The sequence below is a fragment of the Cololabis saira genome, chromosome 18 (genome assembly GCF_033807715.1).
Source record: "Cololabis saira isolate AMF1-May2022 chromosome 18, fColSai1.1, whole genome shotgun sequence".
Classification (NCBI taxonomy): Eukaryota; Metazoa; Chordata; class Actinopteri; order Beloniformes; family Belonidae; genus Cololabis; species Cololabis saira.
The window spans coordinates 10,565,418-10,593,243 of NC_084604.1; the positions used below are offsets into that span (position 1 = coordinate 10,565,418).

General features: G+C 41.4%; 2 protein-coding genes across 7 annotated transcripts in view; one reads left to right on the forward strand and one right to left on the reverse strand.

Annotated features, from left to right (window-relative positions):
* On the reverse strand, positions 1–27,286 carry reps1 (RALBP1 associated Eps domain containing 1). Of its 6 annotated transcripts, none has more exons than XM_061707007.1 (20): positions 26,827–27,286; positions 22,578–22,701; positions 19,704–19,751; positions 18,544–18,770; positions 17,741–17,903; positions 16,828–16,958; positions 15,953–16,115; positions 15,797–15,860; positions 14,452–14,606; positions 12,995–13,116; positions 12,549–12,629; positions 10,200–10,287; positions 9,570–9,671; positions 8,978–9,038; positions 8,632–8,830; positions 8,352–8,546; positions 4,197–4,286; positions 3,881–4,035; positions 3,023–3,128; positions 1–2,935 (listed from the first exon to the last, which is right to left on the reverse strand). In XM_061707007.1, exons 1-20 carry the CDS (start codon positions 26,977–26,979, stop codon positions 2,867–2,869), a joined length of 2,496 nt encoding a protein of 831 aa, XP_061562991.1. In that variant the 5' UTR covers positions 26,980–27,286; the 3' UTR covers positions 1–2,866. The 6 variants fall into 6 exon arrangements, with proteins under 6 accessions (XP_061562991.1, XP_061562990.1, XP_061562993.1 ...); XM_061707006.1 differs by having other exon boundaries at positions 4,197–4,289; XM_061707009.1 differs by lacking the exon at positions 19,704–19,751.
* The window catches only part of abracl (ABRA C-terminal like), a 29,474-nt gene continuing 13,148 nt past the window's right edge, over positions 11,501–27,826 (forward strand). The window contains exon 1 of the mRNA XM_061707013.1: positions 11,501–11,504. The gene's annotated coding sequence lies outside the window, so the exon portion shown is untranslated. The remainder of the gene's footprint in view (positions 11,505–27,826) is intronic.

Here is a 27,826-nt window from a genome sequence, read left to right on the forward strand (position 1 = left end):
TTAAAATACTGTCTTTTTTATTTTTGTGTAAAAATCACACAGCTGCTAATTAACTCTGCAGAGATACAGTACATCCATGCAGTTAAACATCTAGGATCCCACAGCCAGGAGAGAAGGAATTAAATAGAATAATCTTTTCGCTGTTAGTCAGCAATTAATGCAAATTTACATATGAGTCCAAAAGTGTATATCTTGTACAATATACAGCACACATCTGGGAGCAAATAGCATTCAAAATCCCATCAAAGTCTTCGTCAATGACTGATTGCATCTGCTTGCTTGGATTGCTTTTTTGGGGGGAGGGGGGTGAGGAGGGAGATGTTGTGCTAGCAAACATTAAACAATCCCATTTGAAGGTGTTTAATTGGGTTTTAAATGGCATCACTTCCAGTTCTGGAAACAGCGTCACACACACGCACACATACACACGAGTACACTATCGCCCTCAGAAGCAGAAGGTGGAAAAAAAAAAAAAAAAAAAAAAAAATCAAAATCAAAAATTAAAAAAAGTCTTGATGCGACAAAGAAGAGAGGTCAGTCAGCCTCCCTGGAAACCTCAACAGCAGTCGGGGAAGTAAGGCTTTAGAAGAAGAAGTCTGATGATTGCTCAAAAACACACAAGGATGAAACAGCTACTCAAAAAAAAAAAAAAAAAAAAAAAAAAAAAAACAGGACACACTTCTGACTGAAGAAAGAAAACTTGAGTGGTTTGTTTTTTTCTTCTTAAAGCATCTTTTCTTAAATACATGTGAAAGACAAGAATAAAAGCAGGTGAAAAATAGACAGCGGAACACAGCGAGTAGATGAGATGACGACAGTGAGAGGATGGCGCGGGGGGGGGGGGGGGGTCAGTTCAAAGTGCAGTGAGTCATTCAAGTCTCCCCTTCTGTTGACTGCTCCATTGTTGGGCTTCATCTCCACCAAGGGTCACTTCTTGGAGATCTCAGGACACCCCCCCTCCCCCCCGTCCTCCCCCTCACGTCCCTCTGGAGCCAGGAGGAGGGAAGGGGAGCTGACTGATACTCACCAGTACCAAAACAAAACAAGGCAAAATGACTCTCAAACATACAGTAGATGAAGTTTTGGAAGATCTATGATACAAAAACCAAAGGATACTGCTCACACAGTTGCTACTATCATAGTACAAACAGCCAATGCAGAGTTGGTCTGTGGAGATGGGTCGCCTCTACTTGCATAATTCTGATTGCCTGATTGGAAAACAGCTATTTTGTTTGTTGGTTTTAGACATTAACTCTTCCTGCACCATCAGTTTAGATCTGTGCACACGTGTTCGCAAAAAAAAAAAGAGAAATCGCAGGAAAACTTCTCCCCCAGACCAGCGACGCGATACTTCATAAACGCCGCCTTCGGCAGCCGTGCAGGCTGCGGGAAATTCTCAAAACTCTTCAAGTGGCCATCTGTTTCCATCAGATGCTTTCCCTAAAACAGGTGAAGTTAAAAAGAAGGACAGTAACTGCAGCGCGAGAAGTTTAAAAACTGAGCTGAAATGTTGAGCTGCAGTTAAGTTGGAAACTTTATCAGGAACAGCCTGCAGGAAGGAAAAAAACAAAAAACAAAAAAAAAAGCTCAAGTCGAGGTGAAAGAGCAGTGAGAACTCAGTCATTTGGCATAAGAGTTAAACCATTCAGTCACGTCAATCCTCCAAACACTGTAACACGAAGAAAAACAGAAGACGCAGCACTTTCAGGCGCTGCATCGCGCCACCAACCCCGCACGCACTCGTGCATTTACATATGCAGACTTAAAGAGGCAGTAGGAGGAAGGGCTGAATTCATGTCACAGGATGAGTCCAAAGAAAAAGAAAAAAAAGCTTTCACCGTGATGATTGAGCCATTAAAAGGCCTCACAAACAAACACATAAACACACTAAAGTCCTGTCTGGAAGCAGCCCAGTGTGTTTCACCGAGAAGCCAAACTCCCTCGTTGTGGTTTGTGATGGAATACTTTTAAAAACTAGTACCTTCAACATCATTTTTGAGGATAACTGCTGATTTTTCCCCCTAGTTCTGAATACTATGCGTATTAGTTTGCCAATTCCTCCGAGGTTTGGGAAATAATCAACTTTTTTCCCCCTAAAAAGAAGTTTTAGCAATCAGCGCTGTCTAAAACTCCAAGTAGCTGGTTTAACTTTTCAACGTCAGACCAAACGCATTCATTTGTGAAATTTAGAGATGCGTGTTAGTTTTCCAAATTCAGACAACCAGGCTCACAGTTTTCCTCCACTTCCAGACTTTGTGTTGGTCTTAGCTAAAAAGTGAGTCCACTTCTGTACTTCAGGCACTTATGAACAGAAAGAAAACAAACTGTTTGACTAAAATGAGCAGATTTTTAATAGGAGTTTGGTGTGGCAGTCAGACACACTGGCGCTAGCCTCCGATTAAAATCACTGAACAGGATTACAAGTACACACGGAGTCACGCAGAAACCAAAAAATACACTCTACATTTCTTCTTCAGTCACTCAGAAAGTAATGTTTTGTCTGACGTTTGTCTTCACAAACAAACTTGGACCGTCTTGTCCGGCGCTCCTAACCGTTTCTCAGTTAACGTCATCCTCACCTTCACCTCCCTTAAGAGAGAGCAAGAGAGAGACAGAGACAGAGAAAGAAAGAGAAAGAGAGAGAGAGAGAGAGAGAAACTGAAAAGTGCCAGAAACGTGCTAATTTTCTCCCATTGGTTGGTAGAACTGTGCTCTCGGGTTCTTCTGGTTTCCAGTCGGTCGGTGGGATTGAGCGTGAGAGTTTTAACGGAACGGCCTGCGGTAGGACGGCACTGCCGGGGGAAAGCTGGGAGGAAGGGCGGGAGGAGGAGTGGAGGAAGGGTGGGAGCTTTGCTCCACGCGCTGGTTAAAGGTGGGAGAAGGGTCTGAGCTGCTCCAGCTGGACTTCTAGGGATATCCTCTCTTCAAGCAGGTCCTGGAAAACAAGAGCAGGCGTGAGCAGGGTGAGAGCCACGAGGTGAGTTTCTTCCTCCCATCACAGAGTAAATGATGCCTCTCTTACCTTCAGCTGCTGCTGTAGTTCACTGTTAAGCCGCGCCAACACTGTGTTTGTTTCTTTGTTTCTTCTGATCGAGGCTTGAATTGCCTTTTTGTCCTTTCCGACTGACCTGAAAACATAAGACTTTTTACTAAATAGATACAACTTCTTTTCCCTACTTGCTGAAGTGCACCGAGAAGTTTCCCCCTAAAGCCGGCATACACTGTGCGATTATCGGCTCGTTTTGAGATGATTTTCCAGTCGTGCGACTATTTTTTGGATCGGGACGGATTTCGACCCAATCGTTGCTCGTGCCTCGTGCAATATACATGGGGTAACGACGAGAGATTAACACCTCACGACGAGCTCCCGATCACAAATCGTGAGGTGTGCGCTCTGTGCTGTTCAAAACACAAAAAAGTGCTCATTTTGCTGGGACTTCGGGTCCCTCCACCGAGACACAACTTTTGCGGTATGCGTTCATTGTTGTGTCTAAAAATGATGCGCAGTGCCCACCCAATCAGAAACGGTACAGATATTTTGGGATTTTTTTTATATATATATACAAAAATTTAATTATAAAAAAATAAAGGATCCCCATAACCTTTGATCAGGTGGGCAGGACACACGTTTGGGTGGACACAGCCCACCCCTGCCCCAAAACCGGCCTCGAGTTCCAGTACACAGAGGTCCGACGGGAGGATTATGATCGTATAGTGTGAGCAGACGGAGCATCTGAGCATCTTACAGTGTGAGACCATAAATCGTGGGCTGTGAACTTTTGAACTCCGCGATCTAGTCGTGCAGTGTGAGATGGGGCTGAATCAAACGATTTAAAATATCGCACAGTGTATTCCCAGCTTAACATAAGTGGCTCCCCACCTGGGGATGGAGGGCTGCGTGGCGAGGACAGCAGCTATAACACTGGATTTCTGCGGACCGGGCTGCTCGTCTTCTGGTCGTAACTCGTCTTCAGATTTCAACCGCCGACGAACAGGTTTTGGTGGAGGAGCCAGAGGTCCCGACGAGCCCTTTGCCTGATGGGAAGAAAACAACAACACTGAACTAAAGGAAAAGCCTGACTGGCATAAATCAGTCGCTTATATTTTGTTGTCGTGCAGGGTAACAACGTGCACTTTGAACTGTATTGATGGTTAGAGGATGTGGTAAAGTGTACATCACAAAGACGTTGACGTACAGAGTTGACTGTAGCCGGCGCTCGGTCGTCTGCTGGACCATCACTTTTGACTGTTCTTAAAGGGGCGGCGCCCTCTGATGTCTTCTCCGCCTGCTAAAACAAGAAACACAAGAAAACACTAATGTTTATCAATTTATAACTCCGGTCTCCAAACAAAAATTGAACCCAAGTGCAACTATAATACATTTGAAAGCCTCATGCTTGGTCTGAAATTTCCGAGCCGGAAATCAGAGAAGCCAGTTGTGTTAGTGGTAGTGTACCGGCCCCCTGCTGGTGCGTATCTGGAGTTTTTGTCTGAATTTTCAGATTTCCTTTCTGGATTATTGATCAGCACAGATAAATTCATCATAGTGGGTGATTTTAACATTCATATGGATGTTGAAAGCGATAATCTTAAATTAGCCTTCGATTCTCTTCTAGAATCAATGGGTATCTCACAAAAAGTGGATAAACCGACGCACTGTTTTAATCATACTCTCGATCTCGTTCTCACCTACGGTGTTGAAACTGATGGTCTGTTGGTGTCACCTGTAAACTCCCTTTTATCCGACCATTACTTAATAACGTTTGAATTTAATTTTGTTGATGTTGAAGTGCAAAATAGGAGGTATTATTTTAGCAGATGTTTGTCTGATGAAGTTATTGTTAAATTTAGGGAGGCCATTGCTTATCTTACGACAGTGCGAAATAGTGATGTAGTCGAGGCCAGTGACCTGGGTTCTACCTCTGCAGATGTTGATTTCCTTGCTAGTAACACTGCTGATTTGTTGCATTCAGCTTTAGATGAAGTTGCTCCTTTGAAAAGGAGGGTTTCTAGCCACAGGAGCTTAACTCCCTGGTACAATTCAGATATCCGCATGTTGAAACAAAACGTGCGTAAAATGGAAAGGAAGTGGTACTCTTGTAGGTCTGTAGACTCTCATCGTGAATGGAAAGATATTCTAATAGTATATAAAAAAGCCATTCGCAAAGCCAGAACAGCTTATTATTCAACGCTGATAGAGGATAACAAAAGTAACCCACGTTTTCTGTTCAGCACTGTAGCCAGGCTGACAAAGAGTCACAACTCTGTTGAGCCGTGCATTCCTGCAGCTCTCAGTAGTGAGGACTTTATGGGCTTCTTCAACAGTAAAATCGCGAGAATTAGAGAAGAAATCAACCAGCCGGTTGTAGGTGTTTCTTCAGCTTTAGCGACTTCCCTAGGCTCTGACTTGTCTCTAGACTGTTTTGATCCTATAGACCTCCCTGAGCTGACTTCACTCGTTAATAGAGCTAAGTCAACCACATGTATGTTAGACCCCATCCCGACTCGTCTATTCAAACATGTTTTTTCTCTTATTGGTACGACAATACTGGACCAAATTAACCTATCCCTAAGTTTAGGATATGTACCACAGGTTTTCAAAGTCGCAGTAATTAAACCTTTACTTAAAAAACCTTCTCTTGACCCAGACACCTTAGCTAATTATAGACCAATTTCCAACCTTCCATTTGTGTCTAAAATTCTGGAAAAGGCAGTTTCAAGCCAGTTATGTGACTATTTGTATAGAAATGATCTGTTTGAAGTCTTTCAGTCAGGGTTCAGAATGCATCATAGCACAGAGACAGCACTTGTTCGAGTCACGAATGACCTCCTTATGGCCTCAGATAAGGGATTAGTGTCCATACTGGTTCTACTGGACCTCAGTGCTGCTTTTGACACTATAGATCATGGCATTTTACTGCACAGGTTAGAGCATGTTGTTGGGATTAAAGGGACAGCTCTATGTTGGTTTAAATCATATCTATCTGACAGGTTCCAGTTTGTTCATGTACATGAGGTTTCTTCAGAACAGTCAAGGGTCTGTTATGGTGTTCCGCAGGGTTCAGTGCTAGGGCCAATCTTGTTCAGTTTATACATGCAGCCGTTGGGAAGTATAATCCAGAATCACGGCATACACTTTCATTGTTATGCTGATGATACGCAGCTCTATTTGTCTATGAAGCCGGATGAAACAGAACCGTTAGTTAAACTTCAGGCATGTCTTAGGGACATCAAGGACTGGATGTCCAGAAATTTCCTGCTTCTAAATTCAGATAAAACAGAGGTTATCATTCTTGGTCCAGAGCATCTTAGGAAGGGATTAGATGGTGTTGCGATGGCTTCCAGTGCAACTGTGAGAAATCTTGGTGTTATTTTCGATCAGGATTTGTCGTTTAAACCATATGTCAATCAGGTTTGTAAAATAGCCTTTTTCCATCTCCGTAATATTGCAAAGATTAGGAAAATCCTCTCACAGAGTGATGCAGAAAAACTAGTTCATGCGTTTGTATCTTCTAGACTAGATTACTGTAATGTGTTGTTAGCAGGATGTCCAAGTAATTTGCTGAATAGGCTCCAGCTGATCCAAAATGCAGCAGCACGAGTACTGACAGGAATTAGCAGGAGAGACCACGTCTCTCCAGTGTTAGCGTCGCTCCATTGGTTACCCGTAAAATTCAGAATCCAATTTAAAATTTTATTACTTGCGTATAAAGCCCAAAACGGCTTAGCTCCGCATTATTTGCAAGACCTGATAGTGCCTTATGTTCCTGTCAGAGCTCTCCGTTCTCAGAGTGCAGGTTTACTCGTAGTTCCTAGAGTATCTAAATGTAGATTTGGAGGGCGGGCGTTCTGCTATCAGGCACCATTACTTTGGAACCAACTTCCAATCTGGGTTAAGGAGGCTGACTCCACCTCCACCTTTAAAACTAAACTTAAAACCTTTCTGTTTAGTAAAGCCTATAGTTAGTGTTTAGTAAACCTCTAGCTGGTGTTGGTAAATCTCTAGGTAGTGTAAACTTTAGTGTGTCAGAGTCGCTCCTGTAGTTTCTTGTGCTGGCCCCCCCTTCTCCTCCCTTTTCTCTCTTTTGTCCATGTTGCAGCATCCTTTGCCGGACACCGGAACCTGCAGGTGGTCGTGGGTGGCTTGTAGCTTGCATTACGGAGCACAAGTCTTTCCCTGACCCTGCACCCCAACCTGGGACTTGCTGATTGGGCCGGAGCTTCGGGAGCTGTGTGCTGGCCTGCGGTCCCCACCCCTGGTCATCCCGTTGCTGCCCCCCCCTTCTCCTCCCTTTTCTCTCTTTTGTCCTGCAGGTGGCCGTGGGTGGCTTGTAGCTTGCATTACGGAGCACAAGTCTTTTCCTGACCCTGCACCCCAACCTGGGACTTGCTGATTGGGCCGGAGCTTCGGGAGCTGTGTGCTGGCCTGCGGTCCCCACCCCCGGTCATCCCGTTGCTGCTTCCACCTGCCTGCTGTGCTGTTGCCGTCCCTGACCCACCAGTCTGGCCCTCGGCAGGAGGGTCCCCCCTGATGAGCCTGGTCCTGCTCAAGGTTTCTTCCCTCCTAAAGGGGAGTTTTTCCTTGCCACTGTTTGGCTTAAGGTTTTTCTCCCACTAGGGGAGTTTTTTACCTGCCATTGTTTATGTAATATCTGCTCGGGGGTCATGTTCTGGGTATGGGTCTCTGTAAAGCGTCTAGAGACAACTCTGTTGTATTAGACGCTATATAAATAAAATTGAATTGAATTGAATTGAATCTAACATCTACAAAATGACAGAAGTGAACACAGTCTGTTAACACACACAACTATTTGACATTAAAAAGAAATGCTCCTGCGTCTTGCTTAAAGACAGCTGAGACAGACTTCAGCTCCACATACAGTCCACTCTACAATGTTTTTGTAAGATTAAATTAAAGTAAATAGATATAATAGTGGACCTCTTATTGACCATGTATCTATAATGTAATGAGTACAAAGCTAAAGATTTTAGAAGTCTCTGCAGACTTAGTGTGTCTCAATAATGTTACTTGCCACTGTGCCTCAATTCGGCCCAGAAAAGTTTGCTCCCTCTTTTTTCTTTTCATATACGTACTTCTCTTTCAGAAATGACTTTACCCACTTTTTACAAAAATCCTGGCCAGAGATTATGTATGGATACTACAGAGAATGGTTCCTTTGCCCAACATGCATCAAAAGATGACATGCAGCAACTTTTTTCTAGAGAACATCCGACAAAAATTCAACTGGCAAACTTAAACATGTAGTACGGGATTGGTGTTTTTTGGGGTAAACATTGATATGCACCGAGAGACTAAAATGGTGCCAGATTGCTGGTTCCAGGTAGCCCACCTGTCCCGCCTCGCTGTGTTTGTCCACCTCTGGCAGGCTGGACGGCTGCTCGGGGACAGCGAAGGCCTGGAAATGGCTAAAGTCAGCGAAGTTGGGCTGCTGGGGGATCTGCTGGGGGGAGGTGGTGGTGAGCGCCGCTCCGCCTCCGGGGGCGCCCTCCGCCTCGGCCCGGTGTCCGGCGACGGGGGCCGACGTCTACGGAGCAAAAAAACAACCTGTGAGCAGGTAAAGCTCATCTAATTCAGATCACTTTTTTCTTCTTCCTTTTTTTTCTAATTACTTGTGTGGGTAGCGGTCGAGGAGGCACTGCAGGAGGGAAAGCATTTGTAGAAGGCTGCGGTTGTCCTGGGGTGGATGTTGCAGCGAAAGTGCGGTTCATGTCCAGAGACGAGGACCGAGAGTGGGAGGCGTGGGGCCGGGGCGGTGGCGGCGGTGGAGCCACCACCTTCAGGGCCTCTGGAGGCGTCCCCGACTCAGACCTGAACACAGTTAACACAAGTTAATCCTGCTTCACTTCAGGTACACAAGTATGAATGAGTTAGTACTGATGAGAGACACAATATTTATTCTAAATAACTTTATTAAAAACCTCTAATGTCCAAGTGTAAGAAGAGAAAAGGACTGACCTTTGTCGGGTGATCGGCTCCTGGTCTGAGGTAAAGGAGTCTGAACTGCTGTAACCGTCGCCTTCCCCCAAAAGAATGAAAACAAAAATGCCCATCAACACCAGAAATCCCAAAACTACGCAACTCAGTGACTTCAACTCCCAAACTACAGAAACAAGACTGTTTACTGAAGGTTTACTTAGCTTTTCTTATAGCCTGGAGAATAAAGGCTCAATGTGAACTAGTTTAAGGTCAAATTTAAGCCATTTGTCAATGTTGCCTTTAAATTTTTATCTCGAACAGTATTTGCTGTTTTCATACAGCACAAGGTTGATGATAAATTAAGAAGGATGTTCCTTAAAAGGCTGCTGTTCTTCCTGTTGGAGGTTTTCAGGGGTTTTATATAATTTGGACACCAGAACAATCGTTTAAAAAAAAAAAAAAGAAAAGTTAAAAAGTTTTAAGGTTAAAAAAATAAAAGTAACAGCACTTAGTTACTTTTATTAAAACAGGAATTTTCATGGACGGATATAGACTTGTATAAATATTTTCAGCATTGCTGTTTGGTACTTTCACTTAAGAAACTTCACTAGTTTTCCCATCTTGGACTCACCCACAGCGTTGGCAGCTACAAACTTCATGGACGCGGTGAGTTTGTCCTCTTCAGACAGGTCTGGAGGTTTCACCAGCAGGGGGCTGGTTGGGTGATTTTGGTCTGGTGATTAAGGGGGGTTAAAAAAAAAAAAAAAAGTTGAATTTACCGCAGTTAATTCTCAGAAGCAAAAGCAAACATTGATAATGAAGTGTTCGTATCACCATTACCCCCAACCCACATTGCTCCAGCAGCAGCTGCAGCAACTACTCATAACCTTGAATACGAGATATTTCCAGGGTACGTTTACGGAAAGAAACCACTGTGTGGTAAGTGTTTAATGATGTGTCTGTTTACTGATCTCAAGCACCTCCGAGGTTGTCATTAGGTTTCCCACATTGCAAACTCAGCGAGGTCCAGTATTTAGAGGCACTTCTGTACCGTCACGTCTGGAGGTTTTCACACCAAACGTGCACGTTGTTCAAACAAGAGTTTTTTGGGTTGTTTTTTTTTAAATGCTTCTCATTTAAAAAAAAAAAAAAAAAGAAAAAGATCTGAATCGTCTGTGAGAACATCTGCAGCTGTGCTAATCTAGAAATACCACTGTTTATCTAACAGGACTGTTGCGTCTAACTTCTGAACCAGTCTCACCACTTCCAGTCCTCTTCAGCTCCATCTCCTGCATGTGGATCTTACTGGGAGTCATCCGGATGGGAACGGGGTGAACAATGGCTGTGTCCTGAAGGACAGACAGACGCACAGGAAAACAAGTGAATATGCAAGGAGCAGCTGCTTAGTGGAAGGAGACATTTGGCCCAAAATCACATCATCATTGACACTTTGACGAGACCCTCCAGTGAACAATTGGAGCATTTTTCATACCGTCTCAGCTCCTCATATTCGTCTACATGCAAAGCCACGGACAGTTGGACCAGTTCACTTCCTCGTCCTCAAAATATGTCACGCCATTTCAAGATTTTTTTATTTATTTTTTAGTTCAACCACTAAATTTACCGTAATTCTTTATACATTAACAATTTGAGTATTTTCTTGCTCATTATGAGTGTATTAGAAATTCTGAACTTCTCAAAATTGTCCCGCATGTCTTATGTAACGCCACGTAACTTAAAGTGCACATATTTTAGCAAGCAATTTCTGTAAGAATAAATAAATAAGCTAATGGTTTTTGGTAGAGATGCACCGATCGATCGGCCCCTGATCGGGATCGGGCCGATAATGGCCCTATCGGTATTGATCGGAGATCGGAAAATAACAATTCAGAGCGGCCGATCTGATGACGTTTACAACAAAAACCGCCGCCCGCGCGTGCGTTCCCGCACCTCAGACCGAGCTGTCCTGAGGAGGCGTCGGCCTCGCCGGTGCAGGAGTTTTACAATGTCTGAAAAAAGGACAACAAATTTGCAGTTTGCAAAGTGTGTCCAAAGGAGATACCATGAGGAGGAATGTTACAAAAGAAATTCAACACAACCAAGCTGATAAGATATTTGAAAGTTCTTCACACGGACTATATTGAGTTTTCAAAGTTGGCTGCTGCTAAGGCAGAGAAAAAAAAGGAGAGCGCGCAACAACGGCACTAACTCAGCTGTAACAGAGACTTATAAACGACAGGAAGAAAAATAAAGAACTACATCGTAAGGTAATGAATTCATATGCTTTGCTCATCAGCCGCTTCATGTTGTAGAAGATATCAGGTTTAAACACGTTAGCTACTTGGATCCGTGGTGCGCGCTGCCGCGTCGTAAATATTTCACTGATGAAATCCTGTCGGAGTTTTACCAGACTATTTACAGTCCAAAGCCTCATGCAGGACGACAGTCGCTTCAGGAGTGACATGTGGAGTTCTAGTGTGAAGAGTTTTGCTTCACTCACGAGTTTCCTCACACGCGGCTGATGCTACCGCTAAAGCTTTCACAAAGCTTAATAATTCATAATTAATTTTTATTTTAAGATTGAATTCCTCTTTCCACTGGAAAACTAAGGTTTATAGTTTGCAACTTGTATCAAGTTTTAGAAAGTGACATGTCTGCTGTTGTCTGTGTTGCTTCACATCTTGTACATAATTATTACCACAGGAAAGCTGAAGCTACTAAACTACACTTATACTTTGTAAACCGAGTCTTACACCTAATCTCCTAATTTTTATAGCTAATAATACAATGTCAGTGTCGTGTACATGAGACAACAATATTGACGAATTTATGCATTTCACCCTGTGATCAGTGATCGGCAAAATCGGGATCGGCCGATACTGGTTTTTGAGATCGGTGATCGGCCCTCAAAATCCTGATCGGTGCATCTCTAGTTTTTGGTTATTTTGAGAGTGATTTTTTTTATTTATTTAATTTTAATAATTTTACCTGTTTCAATTAGCAAAAACGTTTGGTGCAACAGTATTTGTTGGGTTTTTGTTTTTGGCGTCTTTGCTCCGTTAACAAACCCAAACCACACCTAAACAGTCCTGAGGAAGCAAGTCCAGTCAGCATGAAAATGTTTTAAACTTCAGCAAGTAACTATATGTGTTTTGATATCAATCTTGGAATGACAATTAGGTTACCAGATGATTTAAAGATTAAATTATGTAATCAATGTAGTTTCTGTGTCCAGATTAAAGATGTTAAATTATAAAATAAATCTTCCTGAGTGATGAGAAACACATGTCATATAGCATCTCAACACCTGGATGAAACTGGACACAAATGTATTTAAGCAAAACTCATAGCACGTGTAAAAGAAAAGATATCTCTACAAATACACTTGTAACTAGTGGATGTCACTGTGGAAACAAAGGTGATGTCAAATAGAAGCTCAGCCAGCCAAATCACATCACGCAGTGGCCGCTGATGCGCTGAAATACAGTCTGAAAGAACATCATGCCCAGAGGAAGTGACAAAGAAAGAGACAGAGATCTGGCAGAGATCCAGAGAGGGTTAATATCCGTCCATTAATGGTGAAACCATGCGTACTAAGTGATTGACTTACAGGGTCAGCTGGTGCAATGTTAGAGTCAAATTGGGTCAGAGTTTGTGAGCTGGAGGAGCGCTCGCTAAACGTCTCCCACTGCTGCAGGAGACAGACAGACAGTGAGAAAAAAAACATGTCAGTCAGCCAGTGCAGTGACATCACACATTTACATCATCAGGATCAGCCTTAACGCTGATGTGATTCAATCAGCCGTCGCCGCGTGACGCGGTACATCAGCAGGCGTGGTGTTATCAGTCATTATGTTTGATGATGAAGAAGAGGGTGATAATAGAATTATGACTAATGGATTAAGAAAAAGAAAAACTGATTTCAACCAAGGACGCCTAAGTAATCAATTAAGATGAATCAAATGCAAACAAAGCAAAAGCAAAAAGAAAAATAACAAGGCAAAGAGCTTAAAGTATGTGTGAAAATGAGACGCAGTTAAGTGTTTATGCTGGAACCTCGTTGCTCTGGTTCATCTCTGGCCACGCCTGGTTTAGTGAAGGCATGGAGGGAGACTTGCTGGGGGTGACCTCCACCGGCGATGACGAGTACACAACATCAGCGGCCGTCTCTGGGACTTCTGAACATTTCAAACAAAAAGATGAGCCAAAGGTTAGAAACATCCTGGAAACTAGATAAAGAAATGTACCTTTTTACATAATAATTAGGGGTGTAACGATACACTAATCTCACGATACGGTACGATACATGATATTGAGGTCACGATAACGATACGATATTATAGCAGTATTTTTTTAACAACCTTGAATGAGGAACATATGACTGGAAAAAATGTTATTTTATTTGAAAGACACAAAATACAAAACAATACTGTGCGTTTGCCTTATTGTTACAGTTTGTAATGCTTTATAACTGTTTAAGTTTTAAAGAGAAAGCCGGGCCAACCATTTTCCACAAACTGAACTAAAAGTAAATGTCAGGTTTGCATTATGCATCTTCAGTTTCATACAAGTAAAAATATTTAGACACAAACTGAATAGTTTCTCTCATGTATGATTTTACTTTTTTCCAGAAATGTAACAACTAAAATTAAGTAAATAAATAAAAGTAAATAAATACATACAATTTTACATCATAAAAAAGATTGATTCATGCTCACCTTATAAGTGTAAGAGGAGATTTATTTTTGTTAAGAAGGTTATTTTGGTAATTCAGGGTTCATTATTTTATATATTATGTATTCTTTATATTCTGATGTAAATCAGGGACTATAATCAGTTTATCTGTAGTGTTTAGTCTGTTTTAGATTGGGCGGAGTGATACGCCACAGTACGGCACTAGCTGCTGTGTGGACGTTCTAAAATCCTACACTGTTGAGGGACATTAAAGTACACTGGAACTCTGAAGAAGTTTTCCCGACCCGAAAAAGGTTTAATTTAATAAGGTAAGGCTTAACTCTACACCAGACTTAAAGGTTCAGAGCTCAAAACCCTAAAAGTCCGTGATCGGGACCGCAAAACGGTACTAGTTTTTTCTGAGCGGAGGAAGATTTTGGTCCGCGGGTCGAGCCGCGGTCGGCACGTGTGGTCGGATGTGCGTTACTAGTCAACACAATAGATTAATATTAATAACATAATATCGCGATACAGTTTGTCACCTCCACGACACGTTTCGTGACGTTTTTGTATCGCGAAATTTCGTGGCACGATATATTGTTACACCCCTAATAATAATCAACTTGTAAATGATTTTTTAATGGTTTAACTTCAGATTTCAAAGAGGAGGTACTCTTCTTTCCCACTCACATGAACAGGGCAACAGATTATAAAGCTCTGTGAATCACAGACCTGCATCAACTAACCCTCTAACTCCTGCCGTTGACTCACTGGTTAAGTGAAGTGTGTTGTTGAAAAGTTCAGATGCAGCAGCAGAGAAAAACGGTGAGTCTGTGTACCTGCCGAGTCGTCCAGGTCAATCAGTTTTGGCATCAGGCTCTCCGGCAGCTTCTCGGGGAGGTCGTAGCCGTTCTTCCTGGCCACGACCAGGTGAAAGGCCGCGCAGAACTCGTCCAGGGTCAGGGCTCCGTCTTTATCAAAGTCTGACAGCTCCCTGCAAGCAAACATTTCACAGCGTCATAATGTCAACTGGAACTTCAACACCGAGACTTTAGTGAGGGAGTTGTCTCACTTTCTGTGATGTCTAGTCTCTATTCATTACACACTGCGGTTTACAATAAAACAGGGCCGCATCAATCTGCATTTTAGGATTCACCATCCAGTTCTCATAACTATTGGCATGTGTTAGCCACAGTAACCCTGGACTCCTGTATCAGTAGTCTCTTGCATCAGCTGTGTATCGCTTTTCAGCTCTAGCTCCAGTATCAACAATGATGAAACTAGCTCAGGAGACTCAACAAAGTAATACCGGCCGAGAAAACAAGAGTGACTCAACACCAGCAAAGCTCAGGCAGGGATGTAAATGTAACAGAACCTCGTTCAAGCTTTTAGAGGAACATTCTGAGCTGCAAAACTGCTAAAACTTTAAACATACCAGTAAGGTTCCCAGACAAACAGATTGATAAGTCTAAAATTGAACAAACTTCAAGGTTTCCAGCTTCTGAGTCTTTCAGTTCAAAAAGGCCATACTATGGAATATAGAATGAGATAAAATATATATATATATATATATTTATTTTTTTTTAAAACACTTTTTGTGGCCGACACCATTCATTTTAGTGTTTGTAGTAGCTATAATCTTAGAAAGTCCAAAACAAAACCACCATGTCAAGTTCAGGCCCCCTCACTCAACTTTTTTCCTTCACTGATCAATTCAGATTATGCAGGATATTGTGAAATCACAGACCGAGATCAGAGGGGAATTACGTGGGTTACTCAGATTTATATCAATGCAGATATCCAGTATGATGCATTTGTTTTACCTCAGATACGTGTAGTATGAAGCTTTAATAGATTTCAAAAGAGGTACAACCCATAAAAGTGGGGGATAAACGGTGCTGTAATGACATGGTTGAAAGGGAAGCTGCTCTACTGCATTTCTGTGATACTTTAACCAAAACAGGTCACAAATATTTCATTAGGATCTCAGGAAACTGACAACCTTTGCACAAAGGTTTTAATGCGTCTCCTTTAATAGTCCTACATATCATGACTGCAGATAAATGAGTCAATTAGTCTACAAAGCTGTAGAACTGATGGTTCAGACATCTACATCACCTCTCATGGCTGACAAACCAGCAGTAACACTAACTGAGAAATAAAAACACCTCATGCATGACTCACCAAATATGTGACAACTCTAAAATCGGTAGCTTTGATTTGGTGAAGAACTCTTTTGCTGCTGAACCTGGATCAAACATGCACAGAGAGGAAATGGTTAAATGAAGCCATGTTTTCACTGGAGGGCCGGTTTGTGGGAGCATGTTTGCGTTTTCCTACCAGGTATGAAGCCAGAGAGGTCGGGCTGGATGGTTTTGAACTGGTTGATGTAATACTGTCTCTGCTCATCTGTGATTTTCCAGGGATCGTCATAGCTACCGGACTGTCGCTGGATCTCATTGGTTGTGGCAGCTGAGGCCACGGTTCGTATCGTTGTGCTTTCCTATAGGGAAAAAAAATATTTATGCAGATCTACGCCTGGACTTTGAACTGAAACTTTTTTTTTTTCTCCATCAAATGTAAAAACACTTTCTTGATAAATAAGTGGAAATAAACCTAAAAGTGTTTCATAGAAGTAACGATGCAACTTGAAGTGTGCATTTAGCTTTAATGATTTTTAAGAAAAGATTAAAAATAGGAATAAAGTCTTCTTAAATACGGGTGCTGGGTACAGAGGCCTCGGTTCTGCGTGTGTCACACAAGTATCTGATTTTCAATTGAGCAGCGCTGGCAGAAATGATGCACTGATGAAACGCTGACTGTTGTTTTAAACTACTGTGGTTGGCATAGCTCATGTTTTATCTCTGCAGCATCTGATGGTGACATTTCATCTGAGGAAAAAAGATGACATTCACCGGGCTAAACAGAGCCTGTGAAAACCACGTGCTAAATCCTTCTCCAAACATACTGAGCTGTGTCACTTATAGCCGTCGTCGCTTCTGTGTCACTGTGTCACTTCTGCCCTCGTGTCTGCAGAAAGTGAAGGACTAATGCAGCCTTGTGTCTGATTTTGAGGTGGGGGGGTCCCCAATTATTTTTAACAGTTTTTATTGTCCTAAAACATACAACTTAATTAAGTTTGAATAAAAGATCAGGGGGTTTTATTCCAAAACAAGAAGTTAAATAAGCGAGAGTGATGAGGTGTTCTGCCCCACCTGGACTGACGAGGGGTGCATCGTTGGGAGCGTGCTGGAGGGCGGGGTGTCCGCTGTAAAACTGACCCAACTTTCCTGACCAGCAGGAGGCGGCGAGTGGGACGGCCACATGCCATCACCGCTCACTGGACCTGGAGGAAAAAAAACACACCAAAGTATGTTGTAACATCTTACTTCCTTTTTTATTCACTATTATTTTTTTTTAAACATATCAACCGCATTTCTTGCTAATAGAAGCAGTTGCTAATCATGTGACATCAACTTTGTTCCCCTTCCTAACCGCAGCCTTTATCTGCACATGCTGGAGATATGCACATGCTGCAAACACAGCAAAGTAGTGTAACATCAACTAATGCGCCTTTTTCCCCTCCAACAATTTCTCACTAAAGTCGCAGCGAGTAGCTATTAATTAAATCCATTCGTCTTTTTTGTTTCACTGGAGATGTATACTATACATCCACTTGTTTTTGCATTCCCCACCATCCAACTGCCTGTCCTCGCAATTAATTCATGTTGGTTTTATCAGTGACTTTTGGTCAATAAAAGAAATGAGAGAAAAACTTTGCGTTGTCTTGAGTGGTTTCATTTTGTCCAACCAAACGTTCAACCATCGATTTTTCCCTTGAAATCTTCAAACCAATTTACTAACTGATTATTCATTTATTGACTACTTCATCTTTAGTTAAATGAAAGGAAAAAAAAAACCCTTTGATACCTGATGTGTCTCATTATGAAAAGTAACGCCCCATCAGGTCAACAAAAAGGACAGAGGCAATGACTTTAACACTTTCAGTAACTTTTGTTTCATACCGTTTTCCAGAAGGGAATAAAATGACATTGACAATACTGTCCTGGTTTCAAAAGGTTTGTTTTCTTTCCCTCTAAATGACTGAAGTGGATGAGTAGCCGTTACCCGTTTGCGGTTCTCTGAACTGTGTCCACACCGCTCCAGTGCCAGGAACTACTGGTTGTCTGTCTGCGTTTCCTCCGCTATGTTGCCGCTTGTGTTTCCTCCAGGAGGGAGGAGAGGTGGGGGGAGACTGGTGAGGAGAAACAACCGGGGACGTCGGCTCCGGCTGGAAACACATGCAAACACAAGCACGCTCATAAAACCAAACGTTAGTCAAAAATGTGAATGGAAGAAAATTATATTTAATAAAAACAAGTATATGTGCTATCATCAAACAAAGCAAATCGATCAAGCTTTAAGATCCTAAAAGTATAGCTGCTACTGCCTTATCAAGGCTTTGAAGTGTGAGCTTTCAGATCCTACCTCGTAACAAGATTTCAATCTTTAACAAAAAACACGTGAACCATGACAAAGTCAATAAAAAGATGCTTCAAAGGAATCTTATCTGCATCATCAGACACCTGGGATCTTCAAGGTATCAGTAAACAAACATTTTACATCCGAAAAAATGATAAAACTAAAAGAATATGAGAGTAGCAGGTCTTGACATGTCAAGAGACAGAAAGTAGTAATTTGAAAGAAGTAATAAAACATGTAAAAGAAAAAAAAAAAAAAAAAAACACAGGAAGTAGTAGGCTAGCAACGTCTCTGTCGCAACTGCAGGGCTCGGCTGTTGTAAGATAAGTGTAAAGAAAGAGTGGCATGATCCTTTTGATAATCAAGTAAGCTGAAGGGTCACAGACAAATGGGATAAGTGCAGAACAACAGTAGTTAAATCAGCGAAATGTCATGGAAAGATCACTAACCTGTGCTTCTACGCTGGGCGCCTGCTGGATGACTTCGTGGGCAGGAAGTGACGAGGAAGAGGGGGGGGCTTTCTTGTTGGGGAGACCCCTGCCTGGGGGTCGGGGTATAACTGCAGCGCCGGGGGCCGGGTACAAGCCCTGGCCGTCTGCATCCTGGTACAGGGCAGCGTGTCTGGCTTCTGCCTCATTCTTGCCAACGACAAACCTGGGCAGTGGCAGATCCTTGACTGGCCAAACAGAAATGTATTTCAGTGTCATTCAGGAGCCACAACGTCCAATATTATCAGTATCAGTTTCTCCATCTACCCCAGTCATTGATGCTCCCCATTTCCAAGAATACCAAGAGCCGAGTCATACATTTGTTACAGTCAGCTGATAGTATTATGGCTTGTAAAAAGAGTGACAGCTGTAAAATGGGAACAGTGTCAGCATTCATTTGGAACATAGCTGCTTCCTCAAACACACACTGATCTGTTCAACTTACTACTGGCATGAGATATTTGTTGGGTTTGTTTCCACCACATTGGACATGAACATTAAGAGAAACAAAACACTGACATTTTAATTCTGACACTGAAGAATATCTGTGTTTCCTCTGATTTGCATGCAGTCTGGAAAAAATAAATAAATTAAAAAAATAAATAAATCAGTGCAATCATAAAAAAAAGTCAAAAACAAGAACCAAGGAATAAGAATGTATACCGTAATTAAAAAGAGCAAGATTGACCATATAAACCCACAAATGCATTTAAAAGATCTGTGATACAGACAACATAAAGCAGATACATAAAACTTGAGACGATCACTGAAGAATCATTTAAAAGTAATGTAATGACAGGATTATCAGAAAAGGCAGAAAACAAAAAAAAAAATCTGATTGAAGTGCCTTCTGCATTCACTGATACATTTAACAAATTATAAAATCATGATAGCATGTTGCAAAGTTCAGTGTTTGAATGTGACATCACTTTTATGTTTTCTGAGAGAAGTAACATTAGTGAAAGAAAAAAAGGAAAAATGTTGCCTTCAAAAGCTGCAGTACTTGCAGCAAACTGTTAAATCTACTTTTGTTTCATTGTTGATTCAAGTCACACCTTAAATATCAGAATGGATAATGTCTCCTAATAAACAAACATAATAATGTGTATTTTTTAACTCACTGTGCTCTTTCGTTTCATTAGAATAAGCCAGATTTGAAGGTTCACCATCTAGGGGTGAAAAATTCAGTGAATATTCAAAGTTTGATACATTCCAGCAAAATTAAAAGGAAATTCATAGGAATTAATGGGATTAATGAGAAATGATTCCTAAAAAAATGCTATTTCATAACACCAAACACAGGCGTCGATAAAGCTGGGGACGCAGCTCCACCGTTAGTGAACGATCTGATCTGGACGGTGTGATCGCTTTTAAGGAACGATCAGCTTGTGACATCTCGTTCCTTTCATTTCTTAAATACTCGAGAGAGAGCCGCTTTTTTCAGCCATTCTGAATCACTGGAAATGTACGCGTTTCAGGTTGGGTTTTCCAAGCCAATCATATGCCAGCTTGCAGCACAACTCAGAATCCTCATTGGGTCTGGTGAGGAGGACGGTTTAGATCGCATCTCCGAATGCCTGGTTGGAGAAGGTCTGACTGACTTGCTGAGGAAGTTTCATAGTCTTTTCAACTTTAATATAAATGAGAATGTAATGATTATTATGTCATAAAGAGAGAAAATTATTTTAAACGGAATCATAAGATGCAAACAGCAGCACATAAATGTCATCGGGTCTCACAATGAGAACAAAGTGGACTTGACGGAGTTGGTGGAGTGTGGTGATACTTTGTTTATTAAAAAACTGACTGACTGATTTAAAGAACAAAAAGAGACGACAACTGAGTTGGAGAGGATGTGTGGACATCTGACTGAAGATTATGTGCAGGTCCAAGAGTTTTAGATGTGTAAGTTTTCATATGACTGTCAATTAAACTGAGAAAATGTTCATGACAGAAGGTGAAACGTCTGCAAGAACAAAAAAAGAAAGTCCAGTAGCCTTCTTTCAAGCCTTTGAGTTACCATGACCTGGGTGACGCCGTGTACATCAGTTTTTCACAGTTTCAGATTATTTTAAACAAACTCCGGATCTGTAATTGATACTTATTGTGCTATTCTTTATAAAATTATGTAAAGCAACGAGGCTTGCTTTAAAAAAATAATTGCACACACTGTCAAAGAATAAAAATAACTTCTTTTAAGCACTGTATTTGGGCCGTTATTCTTCAAGTCAGTACAATTTACACTTCTGCCTCTGAACTTTTCAGTTTTGGTACACGCAAGATGCATTTTTTTCCCAGAGATTCCTGGGAAATCAACCTGAACTTTTTATTGCTTAGTCCTACATGACACTGCTTTTAAAAAACATGAAATATTCCAATGTATACAGCACCATGACAAAACGTGCACACGGGAGCATAAGTCATTGTCCCCAGCACTTTTGAAAATGCACTTTTGCTTACGTTTACTGTAAGGAGCACTTTTCAAAACAAAATGACACCCATGACACGAGGACTACTGCACCCAAATCATTTGAGGTCAAGACCTTCAATTCAAATGAATAACACTTTTTTTAACCTGAAAGAGGTATTCTGTGTGGCAGTAGCTCTCAGTAATTTTGTGTCTTTAAAAAGGGTCTCGGCAGATGGTCACAGCCGTGTCAGAAATATCTCCTATCGTGGTCTGTAAAGTGTAAAATAATCTTAAATATATCTTATATTTTACCCATGGTTTTAAAGTTTAGTTAAAAAATTATTATAGTATCTTGGTAGCCAGCAAACTTGTGTAAGCTAATTAATACCATTCTATTTGCCATTTCTGAATAGCAACTACACCAAGCGTACTGCATACTGGTAGCTTGGTAAGTAAACCACAGGAGAACGTACTTTAGAGAGCGAGAAACCCGGGTTAGGCTTTTCAGCTGTTGCAACAGCAGAAATGTAGTTGATGGTTTCACAGCTCAGCTGGAACACTAACTCATACTAACTCATACTTAAAAAGAAAAGTCTACAGTTTAACAGGGGGGGGGGGGCAAAATATCACCAATACTCAAAAGGACCATGGGCTGCTTTGTTGAAGTGTTTATAACATTTACTTTATATTACATGTTTGTTTTTTTTTTAATGGTCTTATCCTTTTGAATTGAAACTATTATGAATACCGTACTGTTAATTTTCAAACAGGTTTATCTAAATAAAAATTAATCTGACATGAGAAAAACTACACTCTTGCAAGAAAACATCTTAAACTACATTCCACTACACAACAACAAAGCTGTAACTTGCTCCTTTACGCCTCCACCTCCATTACTTCTACTTGTTGTAGAAAATGCATTCTGGGATACTTTGCTACATGACGTCTATACAAGTCTCCACTTGACGCATCATCAAAATGGACGGAGCAAGAACACATCCTGTGATTTCAACTGACTTTGAATAGATGTGCGATTTGAACTGGAAAAATACTTCACTGACAGTGACTGATGACAGTTTATCAAACATGCAAGGTTAAGTAAAGACAAGATTTTTCTTCTTTTTGTTTTTAATTTAGCTAATGGCTATGACAATTCAGGTGGTAGCTCGCTTAATACTGTGATGCGATGCATCATTTTTGTTGATTTAGTCCTTTAAAGCACTTTGAGTTGTATATGAAAAGTGCTAAACAAATAACATTCTGGAAAGTTTTAGGAAATATCCCTGAAACTTTGTACACCTTTGCAAACCTACTCTAAGCAGACTAATTTTAAGAGGTCAGAAGGTATCCTTATTCATCAAACGATATCCACATCCATATTGATGAGGAAGAGACTAATTTAAATGTGTAATAGCGTAGGAGTTAAAGCATTCTTTTAGTAAGACGAACAGGGAAAAAAAGTGTCCTGAAGTACTTTTCAAAGAGCACAGGATTATCATCATACAACACACCCAAGAAAAATATATTATGACAGAGAAAGAGGTAGCAGGCAGTGATTAACTCTAAATTGAAGTTTGAGACTCACCCGAGTTGAGGCTCTCCACCCTCAGAGGCAGCCCGGCCTGGGCCACGGCGATCAGCTTTAGGGCGATGTAGAACTGGCTCCGGCCGAAGTGACCCAGCCGAGTGGCTCCGCATAGCTCTGTGATCTAAAACACCCACACAAGGACGGGGACAAACAGTCAGAAACATTGTATTCATCTGGAAGAACAGAGCTGGACTTTCCTTTGACAATCCACGCCCTGGAAAAGTCAACACCCAAGGAATAAGACAATGACAAACACAAAACTATTACTAATGACTTGCTTTAAGAAGAGAATATTAGTGAGTATATACATGCTTAAATACAACCCTGTAAACACTTGACATGTTGTACTCCCTTTTAGTCAAACTAGCATTTGGTCTCGGCAGTTATGAGCCCGATGATCACACATGAAGCCGTGCATTACATCCTCTGCAGGAGGCTTTGTGCAAAATGGAAGATTGGGCAACTAAAAACAGCCATGAAATTCAACTCACACAGTATGATTAGATGAATAGAAGTACAACTGCAACCTGTGGATGAATAGGAGCAATGCACTTCATCTTCCTCACGTTCATACAACCCCTCAAGTGTGAGTCCAGTCTGAGCCGCCCCACCAACAGCCCACCACAGCTGACTGATCCCTCTCTTGCTGACAAAGGACTTAATCTGAAACTGAGCATACAAAGCACCAGTCACTTTTCTCAGCCTGTTACAACACGACACTGTAGCGTCTCACGGGCCAACACAGAGCTCAGTGTAGATTTTCAAAGTACAGTTTTACAATGCTACCCGATTCTTCCACCACACAGTTCCCTTTGTTGACCTTGAAAAGGATGCTGGCTCACATAGCTGAAAATATTGGCCTTCCGAGAGACCTGGAGTCACAAGAATGGGCTTCCGCAGTTTAACCGGCTGCTCGTGCCTCTGTAAGTGACTGAGAGTGCACCTAAGACGGAACCATCAGACGTGAAACTACAAGATGCTGTTTCAGCTGTGACAAGAGGTCACACTAATGACAAAGGGGAAAGTGACTATTCTCTCTCTCTGTCTGTCTGGCATGACTTGTCATTCAGAGAGTATGTAGATAGCAGCTGAAGTCACAATCAATCTGTGTGTGTCCAGCAGAATTATTAATTTGGTTGCAGATAGAAATGCAGTGTTGTGAAATGGTGAGCTAACAGAACGGGTGGTGTCTCAATTGCCTTGAAATTATCCCCACAGCATTCAGAGACACCATTAAATTATTTGATTGTTTAAAATACACGCCACAAAAGACATGTATGATGGGTGCAATGTCTAACAGGATTTCCAACAGAGTTTAGATTAATCACACACACCCTGCCAGCATATACAACCACACAAAGATTGATTAAGATTAACTCTGCAGGTCAGGAATCTGCCTTGCTTTTAAGTTTACTCTGATAGACATCAATTTTCATGTAATGTATGGTAATTTATGTTGCAATTTGTTTAAAACCTAAGACTTGGCATCCACATGCATGAATATCACATTTTGTTTTGTCTATTCCATAATATTTAATTATGGTAAAATCTCCAATATATGGACAACGACATCATGTCAAAATGACGCTTCGTTATTATAGTAATCAAGTCCCAATAAGCCCAAATAGCAACTAGTAATTAAACATGCACACCAAACAAGAGGTGGGGTCTCAGGAGGATATGGCCATAGGAATAAACGCAACAGTATTTTTGGGGGGGATTAACCCATAAAGTCTGTTTCAGAGAGCTGAAACATGTCAGCGTGTGTCAAATAAAGCCCACTGTGACATTAGGCCTGTGATTTCCACCATGTCAGCTCCAAACGCCCCAGCAGCAGAAAGGCAGATGTTGGAGGAGGAAAGAAACAGGCAGGAAAAGGTGGGCAGTGATGTGAAGCACAGGGAGCACAATGGGCTTTACATGCAATGGCTGCACAGCACGAGGATGGGAAAGGCTCATCCTGCGTGAGTTTAGATCCCGGTCAGGGTGACGTTTCCGGTGTGTTTAACAGAGTTTGCCTGGGGCCAGCATGATAAACACTATCCAGAGGAATAGTCCATGGGCCAGAGCCCAAAATTTCACTTGTCAGCACCACTCAAGGTGACTAAACTTGCTTATAGTTTTTGAAAAGATCCATGTCTGTAGATGATATTTTTGTATGATAACCCTTCCTGAGTGGCAGCAGCTGGATCATAGTAATCAGCTCATGAAGTTACCCACCCCCTTCAGAAAATTACATTTTAGATGCTGGTGCATATCCCGGTTTAGACTCATGTACAGGATATCTGTCAATGTTTCACAATATTGTTTTGGTATCATTTTAAAGGGGACCTTTAAAGCATTCATTCAAGCTAAGATGTGATACATTTCCTGAATCCTTATGGTCCTGTGAGTATTCCAGTTTTTGTATTTTGTGTCTCCGTTGTTCTTAGATGACACAGGGCTAAAAGATAGTATATCATTTAGGCGAAAATTGTGTAAAAATGTGTGTTGTTTATAGTTTAAAAAGCTGCAGTGGCCTATGTTGGTCAGAAAGATTCACATCTCAGCTTGAATGAAAGCTTCAAATGATACCAAAGACAATATTGTGAAACATTGAAAGATATCCTGTACATGAGTCTAAACCAGGATATGCACCAGCATCTAAAATGTAATTTTCTGAACTTTATGAGCTTATAACCAGTACTCGAGTTGAGGGGGGGGGCATCCCCCCTGTAAAACGGCCATCCCAACTTTTCATCCCTTATTTCATTTCATCAATGAATGTGGTTTTACTGCTATTTCAACATTTAGAGTCATCACCAGAAAAATAACTTATTTGACAATTTTCACTTGAAATAAGTAGGAAAATCTGCCAGTGGAACAAGATTTATCTTCTTACTACAAGCAAAAAAATCTTGTTCCACTGGCAGATTTTTCTACTTATTTCAAGTGAAAATCTACTTGAAACAGGTGAAAATTGTTTTTTCCAGTGATGAGTCTTGTTTTAAGTGTAATGAGATTTTTTTTACTAAAATGAGACATTTTAACTAGAAATAAGACAAATATTCTTGTTAAGATTTTGAGTTTTTGCAGTGATCCATTTTACTTATCCTGTGAAGGACAGAATCATATTGATAAGTTCAGAAAACTGTTTTTTATTGTTGTGTTTTGATGTATTTGATGTAAGCCCAGTGGATATTTAAAGCTTACAGAAGGCTGCATTTAACTGCTGCTATGTCATTCCTGCAGTATTTCTGCAGGTGTTTTGGTCACTGCTATAATTTGTAATATATTATATTATTTGTAATCAGCACAAATTATCTGTCCCCATATGATAAAATCCACCATCACCCCTGATTTCTTTTTTTTACAACTCGAGTACTGCTGATAACTATGATCCAGCTGCCACTCAGGAAGGGTCATCATACCAGAATATCATCTACAGCAGGGGTCTCCAACCCTGGTCCTGGATCCACCTATCCAGCATGTTTTAGGTGTCTCCCTGCATGAACACAGCTGATTCTAATCAATGGTCGTCATTAACTCGCCATTAAGGTCTGAACAGTTCTGTTGTTGACACAGCTTCCCATATCATGGTGTGCTGAAGCAGGGAAATATCTAAAACATGCTGGATAGGTGCTCTCCAGGACCAGGGTTGGAGACCCCTGATCTATAGATATACAGGACTGTCTCAGAAAATTTTAATATTGTGATAAAGTTCTTTATTTTCTGTAATGCAATTAAAAAAACAAAAATGTCATACATTCTGGATTCATTACAAATCAACTGAAATATTGCAAGCCTTTTATTATTTTAATATTGCTGATTATGGTTTACAGGTTAAGATTAAGATTCCCAGAATATTCTATTTTTTTTAGATAGGATATTTGAGTTTTCTTAAGCTGTAAACCATGATCAGCAATATTAAAATAATAAAAGGCTTGCAATATTTCAGTTGATTTGTAATGAATCCAGAATGTATGACATTTTTGTTTTTGTAATTGCATTACAGAAAATCACAATATTCAAATTTTCTGAGACAGTCCTGTAGATATTTTCAACAATGATAATCAGGTTTAGTCACCTTGAGTGGTTCTGATATCTGGACTGGAAGGTGTGTCTCTGCTCCCCAGCGGAACCAGCCAGCTGACTGGGTCTGATCCCTGCACTGTTGTGTTTGTATGTGTTTTCCCCCCACATGCACGGGTTAGGAGTGTTGTGGTGGGGCTCTAGGGGGCCCCTGGCCCCCGGCCGGGGCTCTCACCTGCAGCACCGTCTCGCTGGGCAGCTGGGCCGCCCGGAACAGCTCCAGCACCCTCCCGTTGGACGCCACTTTCTTGGTGTTGTCCGTGTCGCAGTACACGAACAGCTCGGAGTAATACTTCTGCTCCACGTCGCTCAGCGTGAGGCTCTCCATGCTCTCCCCCGGGGGGCTGCTGGGGGCCGCTCCCCGCACAGTTTAGGTCACTTTACGGACTAGTTCGGGGCGGGAGCCGCGCTAAAGGCTACCGGGCACTAGCAGGTCGGAGGCGCGTCCGCCTCCACGTTGTCACCGGCAACCGCCTCCAGGCGCTGCAGGGCTGGTTCCCCCGGGGCCGCTGCGGGGCTAGGGTCGGTGTTCAGCCGGAGACTGGTCCCCCCGCGGAGCCGCTACGACTGGAGTTTCAGGCTCTTCGGGCTCCTTCCTCTAGTAGTCATAGCCGCCATTGCTGCCCCCCCCCCGTGACAAGTCACACGGAGCTATGGACGCACTTCCGCCCAGACCTTTCAAAGTAAAAGAGAATTATAATAATAATAATAATAATAATAATATTATTATTATTATTATTATTATTATTATTATTATTATTATTATTATTATTATTATTATTATTATTATTATTATTATTATTATTATTAACAACAATAACAATAACAACAATAATAATTGATTTTATTTATAGAGCACTCTTCATTCATGGATTCATGGCAGAGGTGTGATCCAGGTGCCATAAAGTAAAAATCCTATCCAGCAAGAGCCCAAAATTTCACTTGTCAGTACCACTCAAGGTGACCAAACTTACTTATGATTTTTGAAAATATCCATGTCTATAGATGATATTTTTGTATGATAACCCTTCCTGGGTGGCAGCTGTATCATAGTTATACTTATACGCTCATGAAGTTACCCACCCCCGTTCAGAAAATTACATTTTAGATGCTGGAGCATATCCTGGTTTAGACTCATGTACAGAGGTGTCAAGTAATGAAGTACAAATACTTCA

Excerpts from the sequence above, each read along its gene's own strand:
- reps1 (XM_061707006.1), bottom strand. The coding sequence starts at position 26,979 with ATGGAGAGCCTCACGCTGAGCGACGTGGAGCAGAAGTATTACTCCGAG. Across the intron at positions 22,702-26,826 it reads CCAGCGAGACGGTGCTGCAG|ATCACAGAGCTATGCGGAGC; the intron begins GTGAGAGCCCCG and ends TGGGTGTTTTAG. Across the intron at positions 4,036-4,196 it reads CGCCGGCTACAGTCAACTCT|GCAAAGGGCTCGTCGGGACC; the intron begins GTACGTCAACGT and ends TCTTCCCATCAG.